The 20,402-nt window shown below is 35.4% G+C and overlaps 1 protein-coding gene across 5 annotated transcripts in view; it reads right to left on the reverse strand.

Moving 5' to 3' along the window:
- The window catches only part of WDR49 (WD repeat domain 49), a 187,050-nt gene that overhangs the window by 139,529 nt on the left and 27,119 nt on the right, over window positions 1–20,402 (reverse strand). For all 5 annotated transcript variants that reach the window (XM_077991631.1, XM_077991632.1, XM_077991629.1 and 2 more), the window contains 3 exons: window positions 16,302–16,742; window positions 9,922–10,098; window positions 8,887–9,061 (listed from right to left, as the gene is read on the reverse strand). In XM_077991631.1, the coding sequence (XP_077847757.1) occupies window positions 8,887–9,061; window positions 9,922–10,098; window positions 16,302–16,742 (793 nt within the window). The remainder of the gene's footprint in view (window positions 1–8,886; window positions 9,062–9,921; window positions 10,099–16,301; window positions 16,743–20,402) is intronic.

A 20,402-nucleotide genomic window follows, 5' to 3' on the forward strand; every position in this document is an offset into this window, starting at 1 on the left:
TAGGCAAAAAAACAACATGCATTGATATGTGATCTTCAAGAAATACACTTCACTTATAAAGGCACACATAGACTGAAACATGGAAGATAAAAGGGATGAAAGAGATATTCCATGTCAATGAAAACCAAAAAAGAGTAGGAGTCACTATACTTTTATCACACAAAATGGATTTCAAGATAAAAACTATAAGAAGATACAAAGAACATCACCATGTAATGATAAAGGGGTCAATTCAGCAAGAGGATATAAAAACTTTAAACATAAACGCACCCACCATGGGAGCACTTTGATATATAAGGCAAATATTATTAGAGCTGAAGAGAGAGATAGGCCTCGATACAATAATATCTGGAGACCTCAACACCCCACTTTCAGCACTGGACAGAACTTCTGGAAAGAAAATCAACAAACATCACACTTAATCTACACTATGGACAAAATGGATCCAATAGATATTTACACAATATTCCATCCAAGAGCTGCAGAATACACATTCTTTTCCTCAGCACATGAATCATTCTCAAAGATATACCGTATGTTAGGTATCAAAAAATATCTTAAGGCATTCAAAAAATTGAAATAATATTGAGTGTTTTCTCTGACCACAATGAATAAAACTAGAAACTAATAACAAGAGTAATTCTGGAAACTACACAAATATATAGAAATTCAACAATAGTCTCTTGAATGACCAGTCAATCAGTGAAGAAATTAAGAAGGAAATTGAAAAATTACTGGAAACAAATGATAATAGAAAAACTACATACCTATAGGATACAGTAAAAGCAGTACTAAGAGGAAAGGTTACAGCTAAAAATGCCTTCATCAAAAAAAAAAAAAGGAAAAACTTCAAATGAACAATCCAATGATGCGACTTAAAGAACTAGAAAAGCAAGAATAAAACAAATCCAAAATTAGTAGAAGAAAAGAAATAATAAAGATCAGAGCTGAAATAAATAAAATTGAAAAAAATACAGATTAATGAAACAAAAAGTTTATTTTTGGAAAAGTTAAACAAAAGTGACAAAGCTTTAGCCAGACTAAGAAAAAAAGAGAGCATATCTAAATAAATATAATCAGAAACGGAAAAGGAGACATTATGATTGATACTGCAGAAATTCAAAGGATCGTTAATGGCTACTATGAGCAACTATATGCCAATAACTTGGAAAATCTAGAAGAAATGAAAAAATTCTTAGATACATAAAACCCACCAAGACTGAATTGGGAAGAAATCTTGTTATGTTAAGCAAAATAAGCCAGGCACAAAAAGACAAACATTGCATGTTCTCACTTATTTGTAGGATCTAAATATCAAAACAATTGAACTCAGGAACATAGAGAGTGGACGGATAGTTATCAGAGGCTGGGAATCGTAGTGGGGGCCTAGTGGGGAGGTAAGGATTGTTAAAAAAAAAAAATACTTAAAAAGAGTAAGGCTATTGTTTGACAGCACAACAGGGTGACTGTAGTCAATAATAACGTAATTGTATATTTTTAAATAACTCAAAGAGTGTAATTGGATTGTTTGTAACTCAAAGTATAAATGCTTGAGGTGATGGAAACCCCAGTTCCCAGGTTGTACTTATTTCACATTTTATGCCAATATCAAAACATCTCATGTACCACATAAATATATACACCTATTCTGTACCCACAAAAAAATTTAAATTAAAAAATAAAGTATAACTGTCTATTCTATCTTTAAAATAAGAATTCAGCACTGCTAAGCATATTTAAAAATAATAATGCAATTAATTCAATTACTTTTCAAAACGCCAAGTAGGCCCATGTCCATGATACAAATGAATCATATTCTTCTACCATGCTACAGAATAAGCTGTAGGACATAGAGCCCTTTCCTCAAACCAGGGTCACTGCTCACAGCGGATTTCAACTGCTTTAAACATAGTGACAGAACTGGCAGGAAAGGCAGTGTGGTCTAGCTACCTCGGTAGGGTCTGGAAGACTGATTTAGATGCAGGGAAGTAGAGCCATTCACAAGCAAGATATTAAATCTGGCTTCTCTGCCAACTTAGCCCCTATCAATTATAAAGACTCCCTGAGGAGTCTGTATTCTAAATTTTCTGGCACTTGTTCCACTAATTAGTGTAGCAATTAGCGACTGGGTGTGGTGGCTCATACCTGTAATCCCAGCACTTCGGGAAGCCGAGGTGGGAGGATCACCTGAGTTCAGGAGTTTGAGACCAGCCTGGCTAACATGGTGAAACCCCGTCTCTACCAAAAATAGAAAAATTAGCCAGGCGTGGTGGCACGTGCCTGTAGTCCCAGGTACTTGGGAGGCTGAGGCAAGAGCATCCCTTGAACCTGGGAGACGGAGGTTGCGGTGAGCCGAGATTGTGCCACTGCAGCCTGGGTGACAGAGCAAGACTGTCTCAAAAAAAAAAAAAAAAGCAAAAAAAGCAATTAGTGATTTTGTTAACAGTTCAAACTGTTTTGTGTCTTCTTCTAACCCTGGTCAAATGGGAGAAAACATTTTCAACGCAATAAAATATCAATGACTTTTGTTGCTGGCAATTTCATGTTCATTCTTTCTTTCTTCCCTCCCCAACCCCCGCCGCCCCAGAGACGGAGTCTTGATCTGTCACCCAGGCTGGAGTGCAATGGGCAATGGTGCAATCTCAGCTCACTGCAACCTCTGCCTCCCAGGTTCAAGCAATTCTCATGCCTCAGCCTCCCAAGTAGCCGGGATTACAGGCGCCCGCCATCACACCTGGCTAATTTTTGTATTTTTAGTAGAGATAGGGTTTCTCCATGTTGGCCAGGCTGGTCTCGAATTCCTGAACTCAGGTGATCTGCCCACCTCAGCCTGCCCAAATGCTGCGATTACAGGCATGAGACAATGCTCATGGCCTCATTCTTTCAATATCTGCATTCCCAGACTATGGTTTCCAGGGTTTCCAATGATACTGTCTATATGAGGAGAAAATTATTAAAAAGGAAAATTCTCTGAAATTCAAGACATTTATATCTTAGCACTATTACACAAAATCTCTACAATTACTTTACAAGCATTTCAGAATGTAGTTATTTTTCCACTAAAATATGACACAGAACCACTCAGAGAAGATGAAAACATTCACTCCTTCAAAGTTTTAAATAAGAAATTTGAACCTTATCTTAAAGCAGTATGCTAATACTCTTATGTCTGAAACTGAGTTTTTCCTGTGACATTTCATTTTTACGGATATTTTATCCTTAGCATCAATAAAAATTATTAGCATATTTGCTCATGGGTTTCTTTCTTTTCTCAACTGTATATTCCCTCTTCACACTGAGACAAAAATCACCAAAAATATTTCATGAAGAGTTCTAAGAATATCAAATCATGTTACTGGGGTAAAGAGAATCCCAAATTAAACAGCCATTGGTTGCTCGCTCCTGATACAGCAAATCTTGCAGACAAAGGAGCAGAATCCAAAACAACTACAAATCCCACTCTATTACATTTGAATCCATCCTGCCTTTCCTCCTTCTGCCTTCCTCTTCATTTCAGTCTTCCTCTCTTTTCTCGTATTGAAATAACTGAGCTTCAAACAACAACCAAAAGTCATATTTAAGTTTCTAATCTCTATTACTAAATTTAAGAAAAGGCATTCTTTCATTGGTTAGGACTGAAGTATATTCACCTTTCAGAGGTATTTGAGGAGTATAGTGGTGATCACGGCTCACTGCAGCCTCAATCTCCTGGGCTGGGTGATCCTTCCAGCCTTGGCCTCCTGGGTAGCTAGGGCTACAGGCCCATGCCACCACACCCAGCTAATTTTTGTGGTTTTTATAGAGTACAGGGTTTTGCCTTGTTGCTCAGGCTGGTCTAAAACTCCTAGGCTCAAACAATCTACCCACCTTGGCCTCCTGAAATGCTAGGATTACAGGCATGGACCACCACTCCTGGCTCTCCATTAAAAAAAAAAAAAAAAAAAAAAAAAGAAAGAAAGAAATTCTACAAATATTAACATAATTTATAATTTATTTTGGTATTTCTCTTTTCTTGTGAAAATTCACCCAATAATTTATCTAAGACCTTCAAAGTCAAATTGCAAAATGGCTTTTTTTGCTCAAAATCAAAACATAAAATCCCATAGTGGAAACTAATAGGAATTATTAATTAGAGACACAAGTGCAATTCTTTTAAAAAGAAAAAAGGAAGAAGAAAATTAATATAATGCTTTCACGGGACTTCAGATAGTTCATTTTGGCATACACTAATATTAAAATACAGCTCAGTTTCTCAGCATCAATAGATAAGCTTCCAGTTCTTCTCTGCCCTTAACTAATCTCAACAAGACACTCACTCCAGCATCTTTTGATAAATAAATTATCCATTGTTCCCTACAATAATTATCACAGAGCTCCTAGTACACAATACCATGTGCAGAAGGATACTTTGTTAAGTGTTACTGACTGGCTGCTTAGTTTTGAGTGCTTCAAAGTGAACATGATAATAAACAAACCTTGAAGTGATTATTTAAAAATCTTAGTTAGTCGGATGTTAGAAGTTAAGTTTCTTGGGATGGATCTAGATAACAGAATTCAGCTGAAATATGCTAGTGCTTAGTATGGTGCCTATTACATAGTAATTACCTAGCAAATGTTTTTTGGGTGAATATCACATAGAAGTTCCTATCCTTGCAGCTGGTAAAGGGCGTTAAGGTGACTGAAAGATCTCAACAAAAGAAAGAGACTAACTGATTGACAAATATTTATTGTATATTCACTATTTAAAAAGCATTGTGCTGGATTTCTGCTTCCAGCGATGATGGCATAACAAGCACTGAATTTAATCTCTCACCATAAACAACTGGAAAACTGGACAAATATTAGCAACAATATTTTCAGATTTTGACAGTAGGCAAAGTAGAACTGTGAACCCTGAAGGAAGAGAAACAAATGAAGTGGGCCCTACAATTGCTCTGCCTTTCTTGGAAGAAATTTCCAAACTATCAGCACACAGAGCAGGAAACCACACAGAGCCTAGCAGTCTCCAGAGTTGGAGAAACAAAGATTAGAGTTAGAGGACCATGAGGCAGCTAGAAAATATGGGACAGTCCTAGAGAAAAAAGAGAGAGAGAGAGAGAAAAAAGAAAATTTTGAAAAAATAACAATAGAAAAATTTCCAAGTTTAATGAAAACTACAGATTCACAAATCCAAGCATTTTAATGAATTTTAACCAGTATAAACACATACACATATACACATACACCCCACGAAAAACTAAGGTATATCATAATCAAATGGCTTAAAATCAGTGATAAAGAGAAAATCTTATAAAACATTGTATTCCGTGTTATAGTAGATACTAAGGTGAATGAACAATATAGTGCTTGCCCCAAGAAGAATGTTTTAATTTCCATTTATATGTAAATGTAATTTTCATGTGGGGCATTCAAATTTCCTTCTAGGCTTGGGAAGGTAAGAGGCAGGACTCAAATTCTAACGTGGGTACAGAAATTGGTAGGTTTGGTTCACAGGGTGGGCAGCATTGCAAAGCAAGATTTTGAAGAAGAATTCAGGAGCAATGCCAAAATTGAGAACATTGCAAATAATGCAATGAAGAGTCCATCTGAATTAGACAGAGGAAGAGGCAAAATAAAGAGTTTGATGTAAGGTGAAGTGGCAAAAAATAAAGGACGTTTCAGGAAAAACGTTGGCAAGAAAGACTCTTCTGTGGTAGGCCAGACATAGTGGCTGACACCTATAATCCCAGCACTTTGGGAGGCCCAGATGGGCGGATTACTTGAGGTCAGGAGTTCGAGACCAGCCTGGTCAACACAGTGAAACCCAGTCTCTACGAAAAATATAAAAATTAGCCGGGCGTTATGGCATGTGCCTGTAATCCCAGCTACTCAGGAGGCTGAGGCATGAGAATCGCTGAACCTGGGAGGCAGAGATTGCAGTGAGCCGAGATCGGACCACTGAACTCCAGCCTGGGCGACACAGTGAGTGAGAGTCCATCTCAAACAAATAAACAAAAGAAACTTCAAAAACATTTTTTAAAAGAAATACTCGTCTTTGGTTGCAGAATCTGGGGTATCTCAGAATGAAGAATCCTCCGGAGGAGGAGAAGATGAGCTGTGAAGAGTCTGTGCATTGGGCCAGGTAGGATCTGTAATCTTCAAATAAAAAATTCCCTCGCTAGAAGTGGAAAGTTCTATAAGACATCCTAAGATGGTTTATCATTCCACATTTTTAGACCTCCAATCCTGAAGACGGTTGCTTCAGAGAGCTGTCTGTTTCTGTCCTTTCTTTATCATTTCCATTTTCTAATGATCAAAAACCTTCTAACTAGCCAGTCTGATTGCAGTTTCTTTCTCCTCCAATCCATGCTGAACAAACTACCAAGCAAATTTTTCCTAAATGCTGTCTGCATTGGGTCTGTCCAAGTTTCCTTAAAAGCCTTCAATGTTTCACGGCCCATATCTTCCAACGTTATGTTCCCATATGACCTATTTGTTTCTTATTTCCCTAATATTCAGTGTCTGATCTATTCATGTTTACCTCTCCCTCTGTCATCATTGTGTCTGCTTGTCTACTTTTGCTCATGTTGCCCATGTTCTCTTTTTCTCTCCCTCATCCATCCTTCAAGTACCACCACTAATCCTTAAGGCTTTTTCTTACGGCTTTTCAGGCTTAAGAACTACTCTAGGAGTCAAAATCTTGTTTATAAGGTTTAGTAGTTAATTTTCAGTACCACTGAACAATGTTCTAATAAGGTGACTTGTATTAGTTTCTATTTCTTTCAGTTATTAAGTTTTCTGAGGGTTGAGTCTATAATTAATCTTTCTTCTATAGTCTCAAATGCCTAAGACCGTTTTAAGACACATAAAAGATAAATAAATAATTGTTGATTGACACTCCAGTCCATAAATCAAATAAACTGTTTAAAGTAAATGTGTTTGTGTGTATTCCTATCGTTGTCCCAAAAATTATCTACTTGATTATAATGAATTTTTAATCAAAGAACTGAGAAATATGTAATATGAATAAGATAGCAAAGATTCTTAACTATATATGTATGTATGTGTATATATATATACCTAATTTGTATTACATACATAGTTCTTTATATATACATAAAACTTCTCTGTAGCCAATTCCTACTTTGCAGTGATTTGACGCCAGACTGTGAAATTGGATTCCTTAGGTCATAAACGTGAATCTCCACTGCTAATACTAAACTAAATTCCCATGTTTGTTTGTCAGTAGAGGAGGGAATCAAAGATCAGAATGCTATGATGGACACATGATAAGTAGCAAATCAGCATTGACCTAGAGAACAATCCTTGTCCTATAACTTAAGAGACAAATGCTCACTGATAGGTTACTTCATTGGTATGGTTGATTTTTTGAGAACCTTAAATAAAATTGAGGCAGAGTCTGCAGTGAGAGCTTTCCCATTCTCTTCCTAAACATGAGAGTATATAGATATAATGCATCATCGGAAAAGACAATCACAATTTAAAAGCCTTACTTGTTATCTCTCCAACCCTTTCTAAGACAGCTTTCTATAGGCTTCTCTGTATTTACTCATATTAATTTAAGATTATTGACTCAAATAATACATTAAATTTCAGAGAACCTACTGGGAGTAAATTTCAAAAACTATCACTTTATTATTATAATCTAGTCTTTGGCATATGTATCTAATATGAATATGAATATTCATATTAATATACTAATATGAATATGAATATGAATACAAATTTAAAAATATAATGTTTTTCAGAAGAAGTTGAAATAGCTCCATTCCGGATATTTTTAAAACTCTGATTCTCATTTTCATGTTATGAAAACTTAACACGTAATTTTCTGCCTGTCACACTTAGTAGATGACCAAAAACTGTCATCTTTTGTTTTTCCTGCAATTAATATCATGCCAGAATTTAAAAATGTAAAGAAGGTACTAAAGGCATGGTATGATTTATATAAAATAAAAAAATGCAGAGCACATAGTTCCTCACATAGGAAATTATTACTGTGGGTATACATTAAAGAATTAGTTTCAACCTTCTGAAACCCAAAGAGGGTGAAATTACCATAAAAGCCAACAGTTGGATCCATGTTGACTGTCTCTTCTTCAAACTATATTAGCAATAGACCAATAACATTAATCTCACCAAATTTCATTAAAGTCAATGAGATTGTTAATTTTCATTCTTTTCAGTGAACATTCTTTAATGCAGCAATTTATTATCATACTCCTTAGTATTTAAACAAAGAAATATTAATGCAGATATTGCACATTTGAATATTGAGCCATCAGATAAAATTAAGATATTTTATGAAACTAATTCATTGGTGACTATGTTTTAAGAAAGTTCTGGTTTTCTATAGACACTGATTTTATAACATAGTCTTATTACACAAAGAACCGCCACTCAAGTACTCTAGATTAGAGAAATTCGGTCATTACATCAAAAAAAGAAAATTAAGACGATTCCATTTTAAAGGCAGTCAAACTAATATGCTTCCCATGAGAACATAAAGAAAACAAAGGAATGTTCTTGAGGGAACTTGTTAATTTCTTTTATTAAACAGCCCTGAATGTAACTAGATGAGATTAGCTAGGATCAGAGTTGAGTTGAAGCTAAATGAATTCTACGACAGTGTTTTCCTTTCTCTTAAGATTTCTTGAGCACATTGGTCACCTGAATTAATTGTATGAGGCATAAATTCAGAAGGAAAAAAAAACAAAAAGAATCCTTGCCAGCATTCAAGGGATAGCAGAGTGCAGGCCACAACCTCCAGAGAACCAGTTATTGGTTTCTAGACTTAAACGTTTTGTGTGAAGCATTTTCATCAAATAATATAAATGTACAAGTCAGAGGTGACCATTTACTTTCATTACTGTTCAAATTCAATACCTTGCCTGACCCAGTCTCCTTGATGAAGTTTATGCTCTAATATGTGGCAACATTTGTGACATCCAGAGAGCAGCTCTGCCCAGTTAATGGTCATGGTGGCTTCTCCATCTTCACATGCACTAGCAGGCCGTTCAAACAGGGAAATCAAGGCTGCTGTGAAAGCAATCGCTTGAACCTTGATGAAGACATTGAAAGAACAACAGTCAACAGGATAATTGTTGCAAGAAGATTCTATGTTATTTTAGTTTAATAAGGAATAGCTCTTAATTTAATAAGAATTTCTTCAATACTATTTAAAGGATGCAGGCTGTTATACTAAAAAACAGAACAATTATTAGTTTGGTGACACAGTTACTAAAGGGCAGTCTTTTACTTGTTTTTAAGACACATTCGTCGTCAAAATAGTAAGAATGAAAACCTTTCACAATTACAAAAGGAAATTGTTTAAATTAGCCTACTTCAGAGGTCACAGATATATTCTAGTTTCATTCAGTAAGTAATAATTTTTCATAGGTCAGGTGAAATTTGATAGGAAGACAGAAATATTTGTATCCAATATCTAGGTTTCAGAGCTGCCATCTCTAATCCTTTTGTTATATGATACAGGCAATGGGCACTCACTAGGAAATTGGTACTGAGAAACCCAATATTCTATGTAGGAAAACAAGAACAATAAATTTGAAAGCATTTTGAGGAATAAATGTAATCATTTAATATTAAACATTTATTCATATTGGGATCTAATAAATTAAGCATCCTATGGTGAAAAAGGTTAGGAAGATCTTTTTTTCTAAATGAGAAAAGCAAGACTATAGATAGACCAAAAAACAAACAAACCCACACACACAATTAAGATTTGTTTTTGTAAGCAAGAAGACAAACTGTGACCTAATCCATCTCTTCCATGTCCAATGTGCATATAAGCCATAATGTAATTAAATTTGGAGGTCACACTCATTGCATTTTAATTTCTATTTTAAACTACAGTTTGATGATTAAATCCATAGTATTCAATCTTAATCTACCCTCACTTACCTTTCCAGTTATATCCCCAAAAGAAAGAATTGATTCATTGGCATCAAGAGGATCATACCAATAATCCATGCAAATTGGTGTTCCTTTCAGGCCTTGGAGTTTGTACTGGCAAGCAAATTCTTCTTTGGACAGCAGATCATAGAAACAAATCTCTTTACTTGTAAAAGCCACTGCTATCTAAAGTAGCAGAGTAGAAAATCAGAAAGCAATTGATGGATTTAGCAAAATTAATATGCAAAGCAGACATGCCACTCTAATTGCCAAATCAGACTTTGTTCTCTGAGGATCCTTAACAGTATTACAGAAGCAAAGAACAGTGGCACAAATGTACTTTATCCTAACTGTGGAATCCAGCCAAGAAGAAACTTTTCCTATTAGAAGCATTTGAACATGCTTTATTTCCTATCCCTATTCCACACGCTCACCAACATCCCCATCCATGGGAGACTAGACCTCTAATCACATAGGAGAGACTAAGGCACAAAGATATGGCATTATACAGTCATACCAGAAACTTTACAAACCATGTTTTATGATGCAAATAGAGATTTTCATGGAAATCATTTGATACAGACTCTATAAGTAGCTTTATCTGAAGTCAGAGAAAACCCTAAAGGCTATACGAGAAAGGGGAAAATATTTAACAACATAAAAATAAGTCAATAGAAAATGTCCCTGTGAAGATTCACACATTGAATTTACTAGAAAAAGACTTCAATTCAACATATATATATACACACACACATACACACACACGCACACACACACAAATATATATATATATATATATATTTTCAAACAACTAAAGAAAACGAGGTCTAAAGAAGTAAAGGAAAGTATGTGGCTGGGTGTGATGGCTCATGTCTGTAATCTCACCACTTTGAGAGGCCGACACAGGAGGATTGCTTGAGGCCAGGAGTTCAAGAACAGCCTGGGCAACATAGCGAGACTCCCATCTTTAAAAAAGAAAGAAAGAAAGAAAGAAGAAAGAAAGAAGGAAAGAAAGAAAGAGAGAGAGAGAGAGAGAGAGAGAGAAAGAAATGAGAATGATGTTTCATCAAATAGAGAATTTTAAGAAACATGCATCAATTACTAAAATCACCATTCTGCCAATCTTTGCCCTTTAATTGAAGTGGTTAGTCCATTGATATGATTACTGAAAAGGTAAGATTTACATCTGCCATTTTTCTAACAGTATAGCCCCATAACACATGAAGCAAAAACTAAAATTATTGAAGACAGAGTAGGCATTTCAACAATAACAGTTGGAGATGTCAATACTCTACTTTCAATAACAGATAGAACAACTGAGCTGAAGATTGGTAAGAAAATGAAGACTTGACAAACACTATAAAACAACTAGATCTCAGGTATGTCTAAAGAACACTCCATTCCAACCTCAGCAGGATGCATTTCTTCTCAAGTGCACATGGCACATTCTCCAGGGTAAACCATATATTAGATGATAAAGCAAATCTCAATAAATTTAAAAGATTATAAATTATATAAATTATATTCTCCAAACACAATGGAATGAAATTAGAAGTATCATTCAACCAAACAAAATTTGGGAAATTCACAGCTACATGGAAATAAAACAACACACTTCTAAGTAACCAATGGGTCAAAGAAGAAATCACAAGAGACATGAAAAAAATACACTCAGATGAATGAAAACAAAAACACAACATACAAAAAACTTATGGAATAGAGTAAAAGCAATGTCTAGAGTAAAATTTATATTTGCAAACATCAATCTAAAAAAAATCTGAAATCAATAACCTAACTTTCCATCTTAAGAAACCAGAAAAAGAAGAGCAACCTAAATCCAAAGCCAGCAGAAGGAAGAAAAAAATAAAATTAGTACAGAAATAAAGCAAATAGAGAATGAAAAAGCAATAGAGAAAAACAACGAAATCAAATTAGTTCTTTGAAAAGATAAACAAAATTGGCAAAACTTTAGCTAGACTAACCAAAAAAAAAGAGATGATAGGCCAGGCGCGATGACTCACGCCTGTAATCTCAGCACTTTGGGAGGCCGAGACGGGTGGATCACGAGGTCAGGAGATCGAGACCATCCTGGCTAAGACGGTGAAACCCCATCTCAACTAAAAACACAAAAAATTAGCCAGGCATGGTGGCGGGTGCCTGTAGTCCCAGCTGCTCAGGAGGTTGAGGCAGGAGAATGGCGTGAATCTGGGAGGCAGAGCTTGCAGTGAGCCAAGATCCTGCCACTGCACTCCAGCCTGGGAGATAGCGTGAGACTCCGTCTCAAAAAAAAAAAAAAAAAAAAAGAAAGAAAGAAAAAAAGAGATGATATAAATTACTAAAATCAGAAATAAAAGAGTGGACAGTACCATCGACGTTGCAGAAATAAAAAAGTATTAGTAAGATAAAATTATTATATACCAAGAAATTAGTTAACATTTATGAAATGCATAAATTTCAGGAAACAAAAACTATGTAAACCAACTCAATAAGACAGAAAATATCAACAGAACTATGATGAATGAAAGATTAAATTAATAGTCAAAAAAGTGTCACAAAGACAATCCTCAACTAGATGGCTTCACTGATAAATTCTACCAAACGTTTCAAGGAAAATACCACCAATACTTCTCAAACTCTTCCAAAAAATGACAGCAAAGGTAACACCTCCCAAATCATTTTATCAGGCCAGGATTACCCTAATACTGAAACCAGAGAAAGACATCACAAGAATAGAAAACTGCAGATCTATACGTCTTAATATAAATGTAAAATGTATACTGAACTAAATACTAGCAAAGAGAATTTAGCAACATACAAAAAAGTTTACACATCATAGCAAAGTAATATTTATCCCAGGAAAACAAGGTTTGTTTAACATGCAAAAATCAATCAGTGTAATACATCATATTAATAGAATAAAAGACAAAAGCTATATGGTAATCTCAGTAGATGCAAACAATGCATTTGACAAAATCCAACACATTTTCATGATAAAAACACTCAACAAACCAGAAATAGAAGAGAATTTCTTCAACCTCATAAACAGCATGTACTACAACAACAACAGCAACAACAACAACAAAAATCCTACAGCTGACATCACACATATTGGTGAAAAAATACATATATTCCCCATAAGATCAGAAACAAGACAAGGATGTTCACTCTCACCACTTCTATTTAATATGGTATGGAGTTTCTAGCCAGATAAATTAAGCAAGAAAATGAAATTTTAAAATGTCAATATTGAAAAGGAGGAAGTTAAACTAGATCTCTATATCTATTTGGAGATAACATGATATTATATATAGGAAATTTTAGAAATGCTCAAAAACACTACAGAACTAACACATGACTTCAGAAAGATGCAGAATATATTATCATTTTTGAAAAATCTATTGTATTTCTATACAATGAACAATCTAAAAATGAAATTACCAAAGGCAATGTTAAGAGAATGTAAAAACTAAGATGCAGGTTTTGCAAAGTATCCATCTGATAAATCTATCTACCCAGAATATATAAAAACTCTCGAAACTCAATAATAAGATAACAACCTTAATAAAAAATTGGAAAAGATTTGGATAGACATTTTACAAAATAAGATGTACAGGTAGCAAACCAGCACGTGAGAATATGCTTAACATCATTAGTCACTAGGTAAATATGAATTAAAGCCATAATAAGATCTAAATGCAGGCCTTTTAAAATGGCTAAAATTGAGAGAGAAAATAACTGATCATACCAAATGTTTGTGAGGCCATATCCACAAAATGGAATGCTGCAGAGCAATAAAAACTAGTAGTATACCTCAAAACATGGATAATTCTCAAAATAGTTATGCCATGTTAAAAAAAAAAAGAAAGAAAGAAAAAGAAAAAAAGGAGTACACACAGTATGGTGCCAATTATACAAAACTCTAGAAAATCCAAATTAATCTATAGTGACCGAAAGCAGATCAGTGCTTGCTTAACAAAAAAGGGATGGGAGGAGTTACTAAACACTGCAAGGAAATTTCTGAGGGTGATTAATATGTTCATTGTCTTCTTCATACTGTTGATTTTTCACAGGTCATGTATGTGTTAAAATCTATCAACTTGGGACACTTTCATATGTGCAGTGTATTTTGTATAATTATATTTCAATAAATCTGTTTCAAAAAGAATAAAAGCAACATTCTTTAAGATTCTATATTGAGTAAGCACAAAAGAAAGACTAAGATTTTAGTTCAGTGCTGAAAAGAAGAAATAGTGCAACAGAAATATCATATAATAATAACAGCACACTGCACACAGATATAAAAAAATCATCTGGACTATATCTTTTAATTCATACAAGTTAAATATTAGCACTAGATACTTAGCAAAAAGGAATTGGATCTCATGTCAGCAGTCACTATGGAGGCAGCAAAGACTGAAGCCCAGGTCTAAAGTTGGCCTACCTCAGTTTACAAGTCTTGGCAACCCTGATTACATCCTTTGTGACTGAGGGTAAATTATACAACTTCTCTTTGCTCAGTCTCTCATTTGTGAAGTGGGAATAATAACTACTCCATGGTGATTTTGAGAGGATGAATAGATAAGGGCATAGGAAGCTACTGAGGATGAGAATGATTTATGGTTCCAAACAATAGAGCATACATTTTCCCACTAAAAATAACCTGCCTTTTTGGAGAAATGCTGATTTTAGGTCTGGCATAGGAAATATACAAGATGATTCTAGAACATTTTGTCATACCAGGAAACAAAGAAGCTTTCAAGTGCTGTCAGGATTATAAAAAGACTCAGAAGCCAACCTGCATTGTTCCCACTCTCTAAAGAGGGTGCAATTTCTGGTATGGGATAACAACTCAGTAGATTAAAACAAATCAAAAATTTTAAATCCATGATTTTTCAATTATACTGATAATAATAATAATAGTACTCATTGTTTATTTTTAGACAATATTAGAAAACCAGCTCATTATTTTGAAAACTGGCAAAAAACGTGAAAAATTACGCATTTATTCTGCCTTTAATTTGTACCACATGATGACTAAAAAATTAATGGGATTATTTCTTTTTTATAAGGTATTCTAGCTTAAAGGAAAAGGAAATTGTGAAATTAGAATATCATCTTCTGACCCCTAAAAAAATTCATGGATTTGGGAATAGTCAGCAATAACTGCTAACATCTCAAGAAGAGGGAGAACCAGGTATTTAATACCTACTGGCTGAAGAACACATAGTCATCTGTTCTAAACAAACTAACCACTCCAAAACTACACAAGGCTTTACACTTGACTACCAATTCACTAGAAAAATCACGGAATGGCTGGACATATTAAACAACACCATGTAGACACAGTCTGTGAAATCCAGACTGTGGAAAATTCTAAAGGACAAACCTTGGTTTCTTTAACAAAAACATCAACAGCAACAGCCAAAATTTGCAAAAAAAAAAAAAAAAAAAAAAAAGCAGGAAAAAAGAAAAGCATGTGTATCAAAAGAGACATATTAACCATTCACAATATTTGGACCTTATTCAGATCTTCATTGAAACAAACTATTGATAAGACAATCAGGAAAATATGTACATGACTGGATATTTCATGATATTAAGAAAATATTGCTATGGATATTAAGTGTGATAGCGGTATTTTGGCTATGCTAAAATAGAGACATCTTTTAGAAATACAGAAATATTGACAGATGAAATAATATGATGTTTTGGATCTTAAAGGGGAGGTATAGATGAAACAAGATTAGCTGTGAATTGAAAATTATTGAGTGAATACTGAGTACATCAGGTTTCTAATACTATTCTCTCTGCTTGTGCATGCACTTGAAAATTTTCATAGTAAAATCTACCTTCTGCTTAATATAAAATATTAACATGTGGATTCTTCAAGATCCAACCTTCCATGTCAAAATTATTTTACTCACAGTATGTTATCTTTGTGAGAGGTATAGGTATATGAAGATGTTTAGACCCAGTAGGCCCTATTAGAATGAAGACACTGACTAGTACAGTGATCAAAATTAGATAAGCAGTTCTCTTTAATTGCACTGAATCCTGCCATGCACAGTAATAGCCTCTCAGTTCTACATATAGATCCATGATCCTGCTGTAAACTATACAGGAGTAAAGTTCTTATAAGCTAATAATGAAGCATGGCCTCATTGAAGACAGAGCCAGGAATCTGAGCCATCAGCCACAGTGTCATTACAAGGCACCCAAGAGAACAGCTTGGGAAATCATGTAGTTCTGTTGGCACTACCTGTTCCCCCTCCAGGTCAGGAGAAAGCCACCAAGAGTAATATAGCTTTCTGTTACTGCTAGCCAGGAGTCCCACCCCATAACTTTTTCCTCTTTTACAAACAGTAATTTTTTTTATAAAGAGTCTGTACCTTGTTTACATTTTCCAGAGAAACCAGGCTTGTCACCCACAGGTGTTTGAGCTTGGTGGCATCTGAAGTGATGGGGAATGTTTCTTGCAGCTTTAAATTCTCTCCCCAGATTGCTAATAAACCTTCTTTACTAATCGTCAGATAATGACTTGAACTTTTTAAGAAAATTACTTTTTGAATGTTGTCCTTGTGTTTTACTGGGAGGAATTCCAGGTCCTTCCACTGGGGCACCACAGTTGCCTTTGCTCGTTCATCTTGCTTGTTAAGCTCTAGCAGTATAAAGGAAGTCAGCTTGTCCCAATTAATGAAGCCATCTTGGGCCACATCCACTTTGTCAAAGAGCTCCCCATATTCTTCTTTCGTGCCCCAACCAACAATCTCTGTCATCTTCTGTGTAAAGTCTTCTCTGGACATACAAATGATTTTCCTTGGCTCTGGGGACTAGAAACGGGAATCCAAAAACAATGAGACAACAGTGAAAGCATCATATGCACAAGAGCACTGTGCTACTCACCAAGGTGAATTTAATCAGCAATTCTGCCAACATGAAAAGAAAAATGTCTTTTGCTTGATAACAGTAATATACTCAAGTGAACTTAAGCTGGGGACCAAGTAACTGACAGGACTAGAAGTTGACATTCTCAGTCACAAAAAGTCAATCATGAAAGTCCTTATATCGGGAAGAGTAAGGCAGGAGAAGATATGATGATGGAAGCATGGAGTGATGTGAGGCTGTGAGCCAAAGAATTCAGGTTACCTCTATTTAAGCTAGCAAAGGCAAGGAAAGGTTTCTCCCCTAGAGTCTGCAGAAGAAAGGCAATCCTGACAACTTGATTTTATCCCTGTAAAATCCCTTTGAGGTTTCTGAACTCCAGAACTGTATATTAATATATTTGTGTGTTTTAAGTCATGGTTTTTGGTAATTAGTTACAGCAGCAACAGGAAATTAATACAGACATATCTCCTTTTGTTGCACTTCGCTTTATTGTACTTTGCTGATACTGTGATTTTTACAAATTGAAGGTTTGCGGCAAACTTGCAAGTCTATCAGTGCCATTTTTTTTCAATAGCATGCCTACTTCATATCCCTGTGTCACATTTTGGTAATTCTTATAATATTTAAAATTTTATTAGTAGTAGTATTATATCTGTTACGGTGATCTGTGATCCGTAATCTTTGATGTTACTACTGTAACTGTTTTGCGGCAGCATGAACCATGCCCATACAAGACAGCAAACTTAATTCGTAAGTGTTGTGTATGTTCTGATTGCTACACCAACCAGTCATTCCGCTTTCCCTTTCCCTTTCCTTGGGCCTTCCTATTTTTTCAGACACAAAAATACTGAAATTAAGCCAATTAATAACCCTATAAGAGCCTCGAAATGTTTAAGTAAAGTCAGAGTTTTACATCTCTCACTTTAAATCAAAAGCTAAAAATGATTAGGCTTAATGGGAATGCATGCCAAAAGATGAGCGAGGTTGAAAACTAGGCCTCTTGCACGAAACAGCCAAGTTGTGAATGTAAAGGAAAAGTTCTTGAAGGAAAAGTGCTATTCCTTTGAACACGAGAATGATAAAAAAGTTAAACAGCCTTATTGCTGCTTTGAAGAAAGTTTTAGTGGTCTGGATAGAAGATCAAACCAGGCACAACATTCCTTTAAGCCAAAACCTAATACAGAGCAAGGCCCTAACTTTCCTTAATTCTATGAAGGCAGAGAGAGGTAAGGAAGTTGCAGATGAAAAGGTGAAAGCTAGCAGAGGTTGATTCATGAGGTTTGAAGGAAAGAAGTCATCTCCACAACATAAAAGTCAACATGAAGCAGAAACTGCTGATGTGGAAGCTGCAGCAAGTTATTCAGAATCTCTAGCTAAGGTAACTGATGAAGGTGGCTACACTAAACAATACATTTTCAATGTAAATGAAACAGCCTTATTCGGAAGAAGATGCCATTTAGGACTTTTCATAGCTAGAGCCATGCTTGGCTTCAAAGCTTCAAATGACAGAATGACTCTCTTGTTAGGGGTTGATGTAACTGGTGAGTTTAAGCTGAAACCAATGCTCATTTTTATTCCCAAAAATCTCTAAGGCCTTAAGATTTATGCTAAATCTGACTGGGCACAGTGACTCATGCCTATAATCCCAGAATTTTGGGAGACTGAAGGGGAGGATTGCTTGAGCCCAGGAGTTTGAGAAAAGACTGAGCAACATAGTGAGACTCCATCTCTACAAAAAATAAAAAAATGAGTTGGGCATGGTGACATGAGCCTATAGTCTTAGTTACTTGGGAGACTGAGGTAGGGGTATCACTCAAGCCTGGGAAGTAGAGGCTGCAGTGAGCCATGATTGCGCCACTGCACTCCAGCCTGGCCAACAGAGAAAGACCCTGTTTCTGTGCTCTATAAGTGAAACAACAAAGCCTGCATTATAGCACACTGTTTACAGCATGGTTTATTGAATATACATGGTTTACTGAATATACAGCACGGTTCACTGAAGCCCACTGCTAAGACATACTGCTTTGAAAAAATATTCCTTTTAAAAAGGTACTGCTCCACCATGTCCCTGGTGGCTCGAGAGCTCCAACAGAGATATACAAGGGGTTTAATATTGTTTTCACGCCTGCTAACACAATGTACATTCTGCAGCCCATAGATTAAGAAATAACTTCAACTTTCATTTCTGATGTTTTGTAGGGTATAGCTGCCATAGACAGTGATTCCTCTGGTGGATGTGAGCAAAATAAATTAAAAACCTTTTGGAAAGGATTCACTAGAATGGCATCATTTTAGATGCCATTAAGAATATTCATAATTCATGAGAGCAGGTCAAAATGTCAAAATTAACAGGAGTTTGGAAAAAAGTTGATTCCAACTCTCATGGAAGGCTTTGAGGGGTTCAAAACTTAGATGAAGAAAGTTAACTGCGGATGTGGTAGAAATGACAAGAGAACTCCAATTAGAAGTGGAACCTGACGATGTGACTGAATTGCTGCAATCTCATGATCAGACTCGAATGGATGTGGAGTTGCTTCTTATAGATGAGCAAAGAAAGTTGTTTCTTGAGATGGAATCTATTCCTGGTGAAGATTCCATAAACATTGTTGAATGACAACAAAGATGTAGACTATTAAATAAACTTAGTTGATAAAGCAGTGACAAGTTTTGAGAGTATTGACTTCAATTTTGAAAGAAATTCTATTGTGAGTAAAACACTGTGAAATAGCATCTCATGCTACAGAGAAATCTTTCATGAAAGGAAGAATCCATCGATGTGGCAAATGTCACTGTTATCTTCCTTACGAAATTGCCATAGCCATCTCAACCTTCAGTAACCACCACCCTGATCAGTCAGCAGACATCAACATTGAGGCCCTCCACTAACAAGAACATTACCTCTCGCCAAAGGCTCCGATGATTGTTAATTTTTTTATCAATAAAGTATTTTTTAATTAAGATATGTACAGTTTTTTAGATATGTGCTATTGGGCATTTAATACCCCACAGTATAGCTTAAATATATCTTTTATTGCTCTAGGAAACAAAGAAATGTGTGTGACTCACTTTATCCTGATACCCACTTTATTGAAGTGGTCTGGAACCAAATCTGCACTATCTCCAAGGTGTGCCTGTCAAGTGGTTGATGAAAATTGGGTGAATCCCTGAAGAATGCTTAGTGAAGCCAGCAAAATTACCCCATGGTGAAACTTTAATGAAAGGGCAATAAGTTAACTTCTATACATATGCCATTATAAAGAACAGTGAAGTCACATGCAATTGATTCTTGCTGTTCATAGCTATATTCTATAAAGTCTCTGAGAACACTAAATTAGTAGATACTGAACCATTGCTCCTAGGGGAAACACAGGGTTAAGTTTCCGCAAGCCTCTGCACAACTGCTCACTACATAATTTTGTTTATGTGTGTTTCTGTTGAAAGACATGTTATTTAATATATTGTTAATTAATCACAATTAAATTCATAGCCAACAGTATCATAACTTGTGCCTGAATGAAGCTAACACATATATTTTCTCGGTGAGACATATCTCAGCCTTCTCGTGCTTAGGAACACTAGCCAGCACTCCACCACCATACTTGGGG

The sequence above is a fragment of the Macaca mulatta genome, chromosome 2, assembly GCF_049350105.2.
Source record: "Macaca mulatta isolate MMU2019108-1 chromosome 2, T2T-MMU8v2.0, whole genome shotgun sequence".
In the NCBI taxonomy this organism is placed as follows: Eukaryota; Metazoa; Chordata; class Mammalia; order Primates; family Cercopithecidae; genus Macaca; species Macaca mulatta.